The sequence below is a fragment of the Myxine glutinosa genome, chromosome 7, assembly GCF_964187855.1.
Source record: "Myxine glutinosa chromosome 7, kmMyxGlut1.1, whole genome shotgun sequence".
NCBI lineage: Eukaryota > Metazoa > Chordata > Myxini > Myxiniformes > Myxinidae > Myxine > Myxine glutinosa.
The window spans coordinates 26,873,971-26,888,383 of NC_136267.1; the positions used below are offsets into that span (position 1 = coordinate 26,873,971).

At 41.2% G+C, this 14,413-nt stretch overlaps 1 protein-coding gene across 1 annotated transcript; it reads right to left on the reverse strand.

Moving 5' to 3' along the window:
* Positions 1–8,818: 8,818 nt before the first annotated feature.
* Positions 8,819–11,611, reverse strand: LOC137430514 (uncharacterized). The gene is made up of 5 exons (XM_078781118.1): positions 11,559–11,611; positions 10,197–10,436; positions 10,014–10,110; positions 9,737–9,921; positions 8,819–9,644 (listed from the first exon to the last, which is right to left on the reverse strand). Exons 1-5 carry the CDS (start codon positions 11,609–11,611, stop codon positions 9,626–9,628), a joined length of 594 nt encoding a protein of 197 aa, XP_078637244.1. The 3' UTR covers positions 8,819–9,625.
* Between the last annotated feature and the right edge of the window lie 2,802 nt (positions 11,612–14,413).

Consider the following 14,413-nt stretch of genomic DNA (forward strand, 5'->3'; position numbering starts at 1 on the left):
CCCCATCTGTTTTACCTCATATGTCCCTCCCCATCTGGAACACACTACCTCACACCATCAGAGACTCCTCCTCACTCACCACATTCAAAACATCACTCAAGACCCACCTGTTCAACACTGCATTCAACATTTAACCCACAGCATTTAACCCCTGACTATAACTTCTCCTTCTCCTTCCTTTTGCTTTGATTATTTACCTATTGATTTTTGTCTTTTTGCACTTGTTTTTTTGTACTCTGTCAAAGCGCCTTTGGGCTTCTTGAAAAGCGCTATATAAAATAAATGTATTATTATTATTATATGTGGCTTTGTCCCTCGCTAACCCCTCATTTACCTCCCGGGCTTGGCCATTGATGTCCTCCAATTGGTCCCCTAATTTGTTCTCTAGCCCCCCCAATTTGACTTCCCAATTGCTCACTATTGGCCCTCATTTCTCCCATCTCCTTACTCAATCCCCCAATTTGGTTGCCCATTTGCTCCCCCATTCTATCCATTTTGGCACACAGTTGGGTCAGGAATAATCTGAGGTCAAACCCCATTTGCACAGCGGCCCCAGCCGCAACCGCGGGCTCGGCCTCCGCCGCCATGTGCGCGGCGCCGCCATTTTGCGCACCTGCAACCCCCACTACCGCACCTTCATTGCTTCCTTCCTCCATCTCTCCCACTTCTTCCCTGGGGTCCTGGGTTGATTCTAACCCTTCCTCTACCCCCTCATTTTACCGCACCGGCATCCGACCGCCTTGGCTATCCATGGCACGATTCAAATTTAGATTTTATAAAATTTCGACCGCTCGAAATTTTGACCAAATGTTTGTCCAAAAATATAAAAATTTGGTTCGGGTCCAAATCCCACTCCCAGACACCAATTGTTATGGATTCGGGGGTTGGCGCTCCCCTTATCAAGGGGGGATTAATCCCCATGTCCTTTAAGCTGGCGGTCCCGAGTCCTGGAGCTATGACGTCACTTCCGGTCAGCGCTGAATAGGGTGGTAGGCCGAATTGTTCCTATTACCTAATTACCAGCGCCTTCCGGGAAGCGAGGAAATGAGCCCCGCCCGAGCCGCGGCGTTAGTGAACACGCCGAGCGAAGCGAGCCGCGACTCGGGCCGTTAACAATGACTAACCCGATTCTGAGCGGTTGCGATCATGCCACAGGTACTCAATTGAGAGAAAGGACGGAGGCGATTGGCTTAGGGAAAACCAAGAAAGAACAAGGTAATTTATTTACAAACCAAAAAGAAGAGAAAAGGAAAGAATGTACAAGAAGAAGAAGAAGAAGCAGGACACAGGGCAGGCTTAACTACACAGTCTTAACTTACGACCCCAGACAAACATACGCACTCACACGGGGATTGTAGCTGGTAGGGTGGAAGGTCCAGGTGGATGGTCCAGGCGATGGGGTCCAGGCTCTGGTCCCGCGGATGAAACCCGGCAGGCAGCTCTGCGTATCGTTGGGCGCGAACGGACCTTACATATGGCGGGGGGACTGGGATGCTCCGTACGTCATAAATGAATGGCTCTGCCAAATGCACCCTCTCCAAGGTTCTCTTATAACGCCAGCGAGTGAGTCCTTTCGCAATGTGCGCTCCTGGATCAGTCCCGTTACAGGGAGTTCCTTCTGCGCAGTACCATAGAAAGCAGTCCTCTCATCAAAAGGAGTCCCTCCAAGTCCTGTGAAAGGGCTTTGCGCTCACCCTTTTATAACGCGAGCCAAGATCACTACGTGCTCCACAAAGGCCACGCCCGTCGGTGAGATTGCCTCAGCCCTGGTTGGCTGGCGAGGGCTTACTGGCCACACCTTGTTCTTGGCGTACCGCCCCCTTTTTCCTCGGGCCGACTGCATGGTTAATGGCGGCGCTAAGGCAGCGAACGCTGCTGGCAAGGCGCGCAATGGCGGCGCTTGGAGAGGGAGGTCGCAAAATGGACGGAATGGATTGGGACCTACTCTTCTTTAATTGATTCAGCGCAGATTCAACTATTGGAAACACGACCTTAACTAAAGCACATAATAATGAAATAACTGGAATTTCTAAGGTGGCCTACGTGTTGCTTGTGGACTAACTAGGGGTGCAACCGTTAACCTTTAATGTCATATTTACAAGTTATTTATTTACAAAAGTGTGCGTTCTAAAACCGCAACAATACAATACTTGCTTTTGGTAACAATTGGTTGGTGTGGTTTCACCATTGGACATTGACACACATTATAACACATCTTTCTGCCGTAATCCTTTCGGGGCTCGGAGGTACACCGTGACCGGGGTTTGGGGAGGAGCACGTAACACAATCTACGCAATTGACATGAGTTCTCAAAAGGAAACTATAAAGTCTAATAGAGTGGATACTTCTCTATACATTGAAAGAGGAGAGAATGAAGAAGTTGATGCATATTGTTTGCTTTTGGAAGAAACATAATTGCAGATCAATACAGATAAAGGTGTTATGATTAATATCACATCGATTTTTTCTAATAAATAAATGAGTAGGAAAGAACCAACTGGGGTATATGTTAATCAAATCAATCTTAATAAATTAACATCTTGTATTCAAAATCAAAAGCCTTGTATTATTAATGTTAATACAATTCAAAGAAAAGGAGCAGTAAGAATTGATGTTTTACTCACAAGAGAGCAGGTGAAAACACTAAATGATGCTGGATCAATAAAAATAAAAATGACAAAACATATGTTAAAGAAATATTCAACAAGGGAAACGAGTGGAGGATTTCTCCCGTTTCTAATTCCTTTATTTGCTGGTTTAAGTGCAGCGGGAGCATTGACTGGTGGTATTTCGGCAGCGGTAAAAACTGCTAACGAAAGGAAGGCACAACTAAAAGCTCAAAAGGAGTTGGAAAGGCACAACAAAGAGTTGGAGAAACAAATTAGTGGAAATGGTGTAATTGTGGATTTTGCAGAAAAACTTGAAAGCCTACCTGATAAAGCTAGATTGTTGGTTGGAGATATGCTTTCCTCTATCGCTCAAGCGGGTGTTAAACTAACTAAACGGGGTAATGGATTGTATCTTTCTCATAAATAAATGGATAAATGGTTTAAACAATTTGGAAAGAATACAATGTCAAATATTGAACTTGCTAAGTATTGTAAAAAACTAAAAATTGATAATGTGGTTATTTGTATGAGAGATGAATTAACAAAGTTGTCCAAGAATACAAAGAATATTATTATGAATTTAGACACACAGAATGGTTCTCATTGGGTTTGTATTCATAATAGTCAGGATAAATATTATTTTGATAGTTATGGTATGCCACCACCTGTTGAAGTAATACAATTCTTACAGAATGGTGTTTATCAAACATTTCAAGTTCAAGAAATTAATTCTAAATGTTGTGGTCAATTATGTTTATATGTATTATTTCAACTCAATAATAATAAAAATTTATGATATCATTTTTAATCTAATATAAATGACATGTTGGAAAAGATGGCTCTAGCTTTTGAGAATCCCCTCAGGATATTGATTTATCAAATTATTATACAAAGGCACAGGCTGAACGACAAAAATATAATATAACAAAAAATATTAATATGAAAAATACTTATAAATTAATCAATTAATCCAAGCCCCACAGATGCGAATGACTTAATTAGATTCAGTGATTTATCACAATATATATCTTTAAATTAAACAGCACGTTTAGTTAAACAAGTAAAATTTACAACCACAACACCTGGTTATACAGACCATACACCTTTCCTCGTTCAATTTAACTATCTGCTTGCAATTGAATTTTACAAAGAAGGAGATATAGTTAATATGTGAATATATAAGTGGGGGTATGATATGCCTGATTTAGGGTATAATTGGTTTTTTTTCAATAAACCTAGAAGACCTGTATGCCTGATATGCCTGGTATGATATGCCTGATTTAGGGTATAATTGGTTTTTTTCAATAAACCTAGAAGACCTACATGATTTCAATCAGTCTCGTAAAGAAGAATATTATCCGCTTGGTGAGGATAAGGAGTTATGTGGAAGAACAATTAGCAAACAACAAATACATGAGTTAGGAAATAAAAAAATATATGATAGCATAGCGATGGTTTGTATGACAAAGAAGGAAGGTGATGAGATAAAGATAGAAAGCCGAGGAATACAAACCAATTTGGTAGTGGGAAGATGGGGTGGTATTACCTGTCATAATATTAATCTCACATATATTTCTAATACATAAATGGCAGGAAGAAAACTACAAGAGAATTACAATTTTTGTATTCAGGGATACCTACAAGAAAAGGGTGCTCGGTTTTCATACCTTATGAATTGGAACATATACATGGGAATTTTGTAATTAAAAACTGGCCTTATACTGATATTGTTAAACCCACAAATAGACACTTGATTAAAATATTAAATAAAAATGAACTTCTCAAAGTTATGAAATATAAAACTTTTAGAAATCATCAACAAATCTTATTGGTATCCTATTATGAGAAAAATAATTATAGATACAAGAATATCTCAAAATCCAGATAAATATATTGTAACGAATTTGGAAAGTGTAAAGAATGTGAGAACTGGTTTGCTGTGTTTTAACTGGCCCTCGTAGAGTAAATAAGATCGAAAGACGTCCCCCTAGTTATTCCATGAACCTACAGACAGGCCACGATATATCTTTTTAAATAGTTTATTTCCTTATTCTATGTAGGCTAAATATGTGTTTCCCACTAGATTGACTCTGCATTGCATCAAACGAAATAAGCGTAGGCCCCTCCGATGATCCATGGCAGCTCAAGTGCCAGGGATTCCTCCACTTGAGCTTTGACAGCAACCGTTTATTGCAGTACTGAACTGCTGTGCAACGTGACGGCGCATTACCTGCAGCTGCTGACCGGTTTTCGACATTTGCGGCCATTACGAACAAGGGGAGTGGCTAGAGAAGACGGGTCGCCCCCCTCGTCATAGGGGGGAGGAGTAAGTCGGCCCCGCTCATCCAACCCAGAACAAGGGGTTTGGCTAAGAGAGGGCGGAGCGGGAACCCCCGAGAAAGTGCGCGAAGGTTCGGGGAGAAACCAATATAAACCGCCGCAGGACGCACTCCGTCCTCTTGCTCCTCTTGCTCTGACCCCGTCCGCTTGCTCTGACCCCGTCCTCTTGCTCTGACCCCGTCCGCTTGCTCTGACCCCGTCCTCTTGCTTGCTGTCGCTCGTTGTTGCTGGGGAGAAGAAAGACGCCTGAACGAGCAGGTGTGCCCGAGCCTGCGAGCCATTGTGCGACCAGCTGCGCTGCAGCTAAGGGGACGCAGGCCACGAAAAGGGCGCGCCAGGCAGCAATCCACGCTGGAACCTCCCTTGCCTCTCAATAGCCATCCATCCTCAAGCCATACCTGCCTGCAATTTTCCCCGTGTAAGTGTGAACGTCGTCTGTCTTGAATGCTGTCCTGGGGTTTATAAGTAAACTGCATAGATAAGCTAACGATTCACTGTGTGACTGCTCCTTCCATCCATTGCTTGTAAATAACTTGATCGCTCCTTCTTTTTGCTTGTGTGTATAATAAATCCTGTTATTCCTCCGTACTCTGTCTTCTTCTCTCTTCCTTCTCTTTCGGTCGCTTTAGAGGTTTCCAAATTGAATATCTGTGGCGCGATTTGGTCAACGTTGGGGGAGTCGGGCTAATCGGGGATCCTGTAACGGTCGCGGGTGACCATCTGCTCGGCCCAAAGTAACATCTTGTCCGCGACCCGTAACAATATGTATGATATTCTTTGGGGCTCAATCTCAAGGGTAGCAAGGGATGAGGAAGGAGTTGAAGAAGAGGGAGAAAAGGGATGTTGATGAAAAAGAACACGTTAAAATATTAAATGAAAAAGAAATTAATGAAGGGGTGGAGAAATTAAATGAAGAGTTTTCAAGGGTTCATTTAATGATTAAGACGAGTATTTTAGATGAAGAAGAGAAAACTTTAAAATTAAACAAGCTGGGCGAAGAATTTTTTGAAAAGGTAGTAGCTATAAAGAAAGGAATAGATGTAGATATAACCCTTATGGTTAATAAGGTGTTAAATGAAATGGAGGTGAAAGAAAAATTGAGAAAATTAGATGAAGAATTTTCAAGGTTAGATATTAAGATTAAGATGAGTGTTTTGAGTGAAGAAGAAAAAACTTTAAACATAGACAAGTTGGGTAAGGAGTATTTTGAAAAGGTAGTAGCTATAAGGAAAGGGAAAGATATAGATATAACTTTCACTGTTGATTTTAATCCTAAATAAATGGGGGAAGAAAATCTTAAAACTATTCTTAAAGTATTTATGATATTGTTGCGGTTTTGTGAATAAAGGATAACCCCCCTCGTAGGTAGACGCACAACAACATGTTGCCTCGCGGTAGTTCAGTTATTTCTTAGTAAATGTAAGCGGTCTCCTTTCCTGTGTTAGTTTGCGTTGAGCAGGCCAGTAAGTGTAGGCCTCAATTGGGCTAGAATGCCATGTGCTTGGCCTGGAACAAGTCTGGCAAGGCCGAAGGGAGGAGCTGCAGGGAGTGGGCGGTAAGCAGCGAGCCACCAATCAGAGCTCGAGGGGAGTGGCTCACCACGGCAATGAGAGGAGGGGCATGGAACATTCGGGTAAGGCCGGGGAGGGGCCATATAAAACCCTGCCCCGAGCCCCCCGCGTCAGAACGAGAACCCCCAAGCAGACAAGTGAGAGAGCGAGAGAGAATCGGTCAGAGAGTCGCCCCGTGTCAGAACTGTTGTCCCACCACGAGTGGATTGAATTGCTTATTATAGCCTCTCTGTACACGAATTCCCCGTGCCCTGCGATCTGCGGCTGTATTAATCGCGCTTGTGGAGACGATCCATCCCGGAGCCACCCACGCCGATGACCCTCCTACCTGGGCTCCCTGCATACGTGCCGTGAACACCAGAGGGCCACGCCCAGCGAGCTGTCCAGGAGCGACCGACGGCAAGGCGCGTTTGGCGCGCGAACTTGCTCTTCCTCCTTTTCCCCGCGTGAGTGAGTGGGCCCTTTGTCTGGGATTTGGTTAAAACTGTTAAGTGCCTGCTCTGTGTCTCTTCACCCTGTACATAGAAAATAAACCTGTTCTTCCTTCCATTTGATCGTCCCCCCCGTCAGTTCCATCTATTGGCCTAGCATCGCACGAATAAAACAGCTCGAATCGGGTTCAATAAAAGGTAACGGCACGAGTCACGTGATACGCACACCGCTCGGGCGTACTTGATTAGCGTGGCTTGTGCGAGGTCCGGTCCCTGTTTTCGTGGCAGCGTGGGTACCAAAGGTACGTGCGGAATTGACCCGATACCCTTTTCCACGCTCGCTGCGGGAGTGGCGACTCGGCCTCGTGGACACGAAGACCCTAGGGGGAAAAGGGGTTTAACCCCCCCCCCTCTGTACGTCGACGGGCTTCGGGAGATCCGCAACAATATTAAAGGTTATATTACAAACGGTAATAGAAAAATCAAAAGAAATATTTTCTTCATGTAAGTCAGTTAATATTTCTCATAAATAAATATGAGTTATTGTCTCAAGTGTAAAAAGAAAACTAATACGAAAAATATATCGTATGTTAAAGGTAAAAATACTAGAGTTTATGATAAGGGGATATGTTTAGTGTGTGGCTCTAAAAATGTCAATTCATTTCTAAGCATAAAAGTGGGGGAGATATACAAAAGTTTATGTCAGGGAGCAAATTTATAACAACTAGAATTCCAGGGGACTTACACCTTCCAGGGTATTCTTTCTGTGGTCCAGGAACAAACTTGGATAAAAGATTAGATGAGGCTGACAATCCTAAACCTTGGTCTAAACCTCTAAATAGGGTTGATGAGGTGTGTATGAAGCATGATATTGATTATGGGAATACGACTACATTGGATGAAAAACATGAAGCAGACAGAGAAATGTTGTATAATTTATCTTTGATATGAAATGCTACGTTGAGAGAGAAAGTTGATAGGTTTATTGTGAAAAAATGATAAGTGCTAAATTGAAACTTGGTCTTGGTTATTCACCCTCAAAAAACTATTAGGATGATACTATAGAAAACTATAGAAACTATAGATACTATAGACTATAGATACTATAGATAGATACTATAGAACTATAGAACTATAGAACTATATACTATAGAACTATATACTTCTATATATACTATATATACTATATATACTATATATACTATATACTATATATACTATATATAGTATATACTATACTATATATTACTATACTATACTATACTATACTATATAGTATATACTATATACTATATATACTATATATACTATATATACTATATACTATATATATACTATATATACTATATATACTACTATATACTTCTATAGATACTATAGATACTATAGAACTATAGATACTATAGAAAAACTATTATGATGTCAACAAGACTGAGGAGCTTTTGGCTGATGAATTGCATAAACCTATAATCACAAAGTTTAAAAGAAGGAAAGTTTATTCTAAAGACACCGACCACATCTGGTCCGCTGATTTAATTGAATTGAATAATGATAGGGGATACAGGTATGCTTTAACCGTTATTGATTTGAGGAGTAGATATGCTTGGGTTGTTCCTTTGAAAAACAAAAGGGGTAATACTCTTATGTTAGCTTTCAGTGGAATATTTAGTAAAAGTAAAAGAAAACCAAAGAAGTTATGGACTGACGAGGGAACAGAGTTCTATAACAAAATATTAATGAAATTTCTTAGGGGGGAGGGCATTAAATTATACAGCACCTTTAATGAAGGAAAGGCAGTTGTTATTGAGCGTTTTAATCGCACTTTGAAAGAGAGATTATATAAAAAATTCACACAACTCGGTTCTCAACAGTGGATATCTTTAATTCAGAATATTGTAGATAATTACAATAATACAGTTCATTCATCAACAAAATCAAAACTGTCAGAATCATTTACAAAATTAGAATATGAAAAGGAGATTAATTTGAGAAAACCCAAGTTCAAAGTTGGTGATATTGTAAGAATATACAGATGGAAAAGCCATTTTGAGAAAGGTTATTCAAAAAAATGGACTAATGAATTATTTAAAATCGTTGATGTAATGGATACAGTCCCTTGGACCTACAAATTATATGATTTAAATGGAGAAGAAATATTAGGATCATTTTATTCACAAGAATAACAAAAAACAAAGCTGATAAGCCATTAAACAACAACCATCCATACTTTCATCCACCCCACCGAGATTAGTTAATTTAATTACTAGTAATAATAAAAAAATTAATTCATAGGCCACACCCACACAGACCACACCCACACAGACCACGCCCACACCCATCATCCACCACCCCTCCATGCGCCCCCGCCCTTGACTCTCCACCCCCCTCATCCCACCCCCACCTTCCCCACACACACAAGGGGAGGGGAGAGGTGGGATGAGGGAGTAGAGGGTCGTTGGCAGGGGTGCACTTCCCCTTCTTTTTTCCTTTATTCTCTTTTTATAATTAAGAATTAAATAATTGGAGGCAAAGCAAATATAATCATATAATATCGAAAACATAAAAATCGTTATATTGTTAAAACATTTTTCTTGAGGTATATATTCAGTTTCTTCCTAGCACAAGCCATCAGTTTCTCCCCAGCACAAGTCAAAGGTAGTTTCAGCAGATGTCTTTAGGTTTTGAATCTCTTTCTGTTTAAGACAAGAGGGGAGAGAAAATATTAATATAGGGTGAAGCAAGGAGAAGGTAAAGTGGATGAGGATATATAACAAATAAACCATACCTCCAAAAAAAAAAATCGAGCTTGGTGTCAAGGTCGTCGAGATGAAAATTTAGGGTATCACAGGTTGGTAGTAAATAACCACTCTTTAGGGTCCCAAAATAACCCCAATCAGAGTTGTGATCTTGGTCGTGGTCATGGTTGTGGTCATCGATCTCAACTATCATCTCTGCTATTGAAGTAATGTTCTGTTGGAAAACAAAGCGAGAAACTATAAAATTTGTAATAAGTAAAGTTGAATCTTACCTCAAGTTTATCAAGATGGAAATTTTAAACTCACATGGGCAGGGAATGGATTGGCACCCCTCGGAACTTCAAGGTTGTGAAATTCGTTGGTTTCATCATCAAACTTCATGTTGTTTGGTTGGTTTTTAATGCTGGAATAAAACAAACAGTTAGTTAAAGGTAATAACACACATACACACAATATCAAAGTTTGTGAATAATTAATTATATCTCTTACCTCTCGCATAACTTCTCAAACAAGGTGCTTAATTCGTTGCCAGTCATTTGTTCTGTTGTTGAGACAGCTTTGGGGAATATTAAAGGGTGAGAGAGGCTGTCCAAACACTCAGCCATCTTGTTATGAAGTCCCCTCTGAACTTCAGTTAATTCTGTAAGGGTTTCATTCAGATTCTCCCTTCGTTGGTGATAATCATTGGCTTCATTTTCAACATCAACCACCAACTTTGACAAAGAGAGGCTGTTAAAAAAAAAGAGAAAAAACAATAATTATTGAGAGGCTGTTAAAAAAACAATAATTGTTAATCATGTTCTATATAAAACAACTAGCAAAGGTACCCGGCGTTGCCCGGGTTCCAAATATGTAGAAAGTAAATGACGACTTATAGCAAGTTGTTATGGGGTTCATTTTGTATGTAATTATATGTACATAACATAAGAACTTGCTATAAGTTGTCATTTAAGTTAAAAAAAAGAGTCAGTGAGTTGGTGATTTAGGTCCAAGTTCAATCCATTTAGGGACTATATCTCAGAACGGGCCACATTTGGTGGCTTCACAAATTTTTGCCGCTGCTGGGATTGGAACGCGGATCGTCTGCGTGGCAAGCAAGCACATGATCCACTGGGCCAGCAGCGCTACCTCGGTAAAATATTAACAGACATGTGTTTTAGTCAGCAAGAGCTCTGGGGTAGACAACATTTCTTGTTCTGCCGTTTGGTGCTCTGATGAAAAGATGTGTGCTTGCCCCAACACGTGAGCATGCAACGTAGAGTTGACCATGAGAGAAACATGGACTTGTCAGTTCAACTCCAGCAACCTTGAGAGACTGTCCCTGAGGGGGAGGGGAGTGGGGGTGGGGGGCGGTGGAATTTTTTGGTTCATCAGTGATTCTGTGGTGCATAAGGACCCTCGTGCCAAATTTGGTTAAGATCCGTTGAGAAATGGCGACGCTGTTTCAGAACAAACAAACAAACAAACAGACAAACTTTCACGCTTATAATATAGATAGATGAGAAATGGCAAATTTGGTCCCCGGGGGGGGGGGGGGGGCGGTGGAATTTTTTGGTTCATCAGTGATTCTGTGGTGCATAGGGACCCTCGTGCCAAATTTGGCGAATATCTGTTGACAAATGGCAAATTTGGTCCCCGGGGGGGGGGGGGGTTTGGGGGTGGGAGGCAGTGGAATTTTTTGGTTCATCAGTGATTGTGTGGTGCATAGGGACCCTCGTGCCAAATTTGGTGAAGATCCGTTGAGAAATGGCGACGCTGTTTCAGAACAAACAAACAAACAAACAGACAAACTTTCACGCTTATAATATAGATGAATAATTAATCGTTGAAACAAAAAAAAAAAAAACTTACCTGTCTTGTGATAACGCTTCAAACTCAATGCCATCTTCAACGTTGGAAAACATTTTTTCGAATGAAGCAACTTTAAGTGAGATTCAATTAATATAGCCAGGATGGGGTAATTTAATGACATCATGGAGGCAATGAGTTTCTTGAAAATTCCAGGTGTGTCCCTTCAAGTAAGAGGATTAACATTCTTCATAGGATTTAATGTTTTAAAATATCACTCGACTAAGAGGATAATATTTTTGCTTTAGGCAAGAGAAGAGTAAAACTGGTTTCTCTGGTAAAACATTCATGTTCGTTGGGTCTCTGTATATAATGAAAAATGGTGTGTGGCACTGGAGGCGCTCAAACAAGAACATTGAGGGAGGTTTACCATTTTATCTTAGCTCAGTTAAAATATCTTGATAAAGAACCAAACTCAAACATCTTCTTTGTTAATTTATTAGATGGTGATGAGAGTTGTAGGAGAATTAAATTATTTCCTACAAATATTTGTAGGATCGTTGTTTAAGTTTATTAATAGTTAAATGCTGATTGGAGTAAAGAAGATTATTATTATCTTTTATTCAAGCCAAAAGATAAAGTTTTGGTAGAGAATTTAAAAGAAGATATTTCTTTTGCTATGACTATACGGGTATGCTAAAAAAGTTCAACCAAAAGACTAAAAAGGTCATTAAAGACCAAAAGGGTAGGAATAGAGGTGATAAGAGAAAACGAAGGAATATGAGGGTAAGGGAAAAATTTACATGTAAGTGCATGGAGAAATAGGGGTGGTCCAGGAACAACATTTTTCTTCTACTAGCATTTGACCACAAGAACCTGATACCAACTGTAAAGCATGGTGGTGGAAATATTATGGTTTGGGGCAGCTTTGCTGCATCAGGGCCTGGGCAGCTCACCATCATAGAATCCACTATGAATTCTTCATTGTACCAGAGGGTGCTTGAGGATAATGTGAGGCTATCTGTTGGAAAGTTGAAGCTCAACCGAAGGTGTACCTTGCAACATGATAATGACCCTAAACATACGAGTAAATCCACCAAGGAATGGCTGAAAAGAAAGAAATGGAGGGTTCTGGAATGGCCAAGTCAAAGCCCGGATCTAAATCCCATCGAGATGTTGTGGGGGGATTTGAAACGAGCTGTGCATGCAAGGAACCCCTCAAATATCGCACAGCTGAAAGAATTCTGCATGGAGGAGTGGGCAAAAATTTCTCCCAGTCGATGTCAGAGACTGGTAGACAGTTATAAGAAACGCCTACTTGAGGTTGTTTCTGCCAAAGGGGGCAATACCACCGATAAGAGCCAAGGGTGTACTTACTTTTTCCACATGTGAAATTTGCATTTATGTTTATTTAAATTATACAATGGACTACAAAATGTAAATGTTTCATGATATTTGTTAAATTATATCACCTTTATCTATCAATATTGTTGAAATGAAGATCAAATAGCTGTATGTTGAAATATGTTGAAAAAGTCAAAACTTTACATGGGGTGTACTTACATTTTCACGTGACTGTACATCTCAAAGTAAGATAGGAATCTCCACTAATTCTGCAAGCGAAGTAGTCTTAGACAAAGATGGGGAAAGCTGACCACTAACCCCTACCCTGGTCCTATCCTGTTGGAGTGCTGAGCCAAGGGAAAGAGTGTAGGAGATGAGCACATTGTTTTTTGTTGTATAAAGAGTCGAGGCTCGTAAAAGAGCTAACATTTATCAAACAAACAAATCAAACAAACAAGCAAACAAAGTATATAAAAAGGGGAGCGGTCGACAAGATGGCGAGAGAAGGCGAGGAAGCACACAAACACAACATTTGAGAGTAGGGACATCGGGAGATGTGTGGGAGGGAGAGGGCCTGGGGGGAGGCAGGATAGGTATAAAACGCAAGGACACCAAGTACTTTCAGGAAAGAAGTCGGCACCTCAAAAAAGTGGATTTGGGGAGAAATTAGCTGGGGTAGAAAAGATCAAGGTTTTGGATTGGGGAAGATAAGAGATGGTGGTGAACAGCCGTTTTAAAGACCTGGAGGGAGGATTGGGATTGAAGAGAGTGAGGGAGTTTGTTCCAGAGGTGGGAGAAAAGAGGAATGAAGGAGTGAAGGTGAGCAGAGAGTCTTGATTTTGGCAGTTTAACCATAAGAGGGTTGCAGGCAGATCTTGTGCGACCTGTAGGAATATTTGGGGGACAGAGCCCAGAGAGAGCTGGAGGGGGCAAGGCCAGAGAGGAGTCGGTCGAAGACGGAAAGACCACCAACCTGCCTGCGGTGAGTAAGTGAAAGGCCCTCGGAGATAGCGTCATCGCGGGAGATCCCAATGATTCTGAACGCTTTGGTTTCAACAGCGTGAAGACGAGCTAGGTGTGAGGCAGGAGCACCAGCCGAGAGAGGAGAGCAGTACTCCATTGAGCTGCGGATGAAAGCCTTGTATGTGGTGAGGAGCTCAGGTGTGCCAAGGAAGGACTTCGCACGATGGAAGATGCCCAGTCGGCGACTGGCTTTGGAGGCCAGCTTGGAAATGTGGTTTTCCCAGGAAAGATCATGGCAGATAGTGAGACCCAAAAGCTTGAGTGACAGAGCTTCTTGGAGAGGATTATTCAGAAAGTAGATGGGAGGGTTGTCCAGTCGGTCTTTTCGGAGAGACATCGTAAGAGTGTGAGATTTGTCAGGATTGAAAGACATGTTCCACTTGTTTGCCCAGTCTGTGATTTTGTCCAGGTCTGCAGAGAGTGAGGAGGCTGCAGACTGCCGATCTGAGTGATGAGGAATGGAGCGGCAGAGAGTGGAGTCATCAGCAAAGAGATAGAGAGGATTTTCAAGAGAGTCAGAGAGATCATTGATGAAGACCAGAAAAAGCACA

Bases quoted from the DNA above. Each gene is read 5' to 3' on its own strand.
- LOC137430514 (XM_078781118.1), bottom strand. From the start codon at position 11,611: ATGTTTTCCAACGTTGAAGATGGCATTGAGTTTGAAGCGTTATCACAA. The intron at 10,111-10,196 runs GTAAGAGATATA...GTTTTATTCCAG, and splicing joins TTTGAGAAGTTATGCGAGAG to CATTAAAAACCAACCAAACA. The intron at 9,922-10,013 runs GTGAGTTTAAAA...GTTTTCCAACAG, and splicing joins CCAATCCATTCCCTGCCCAT to AACATTACTTCAATAGCAGA.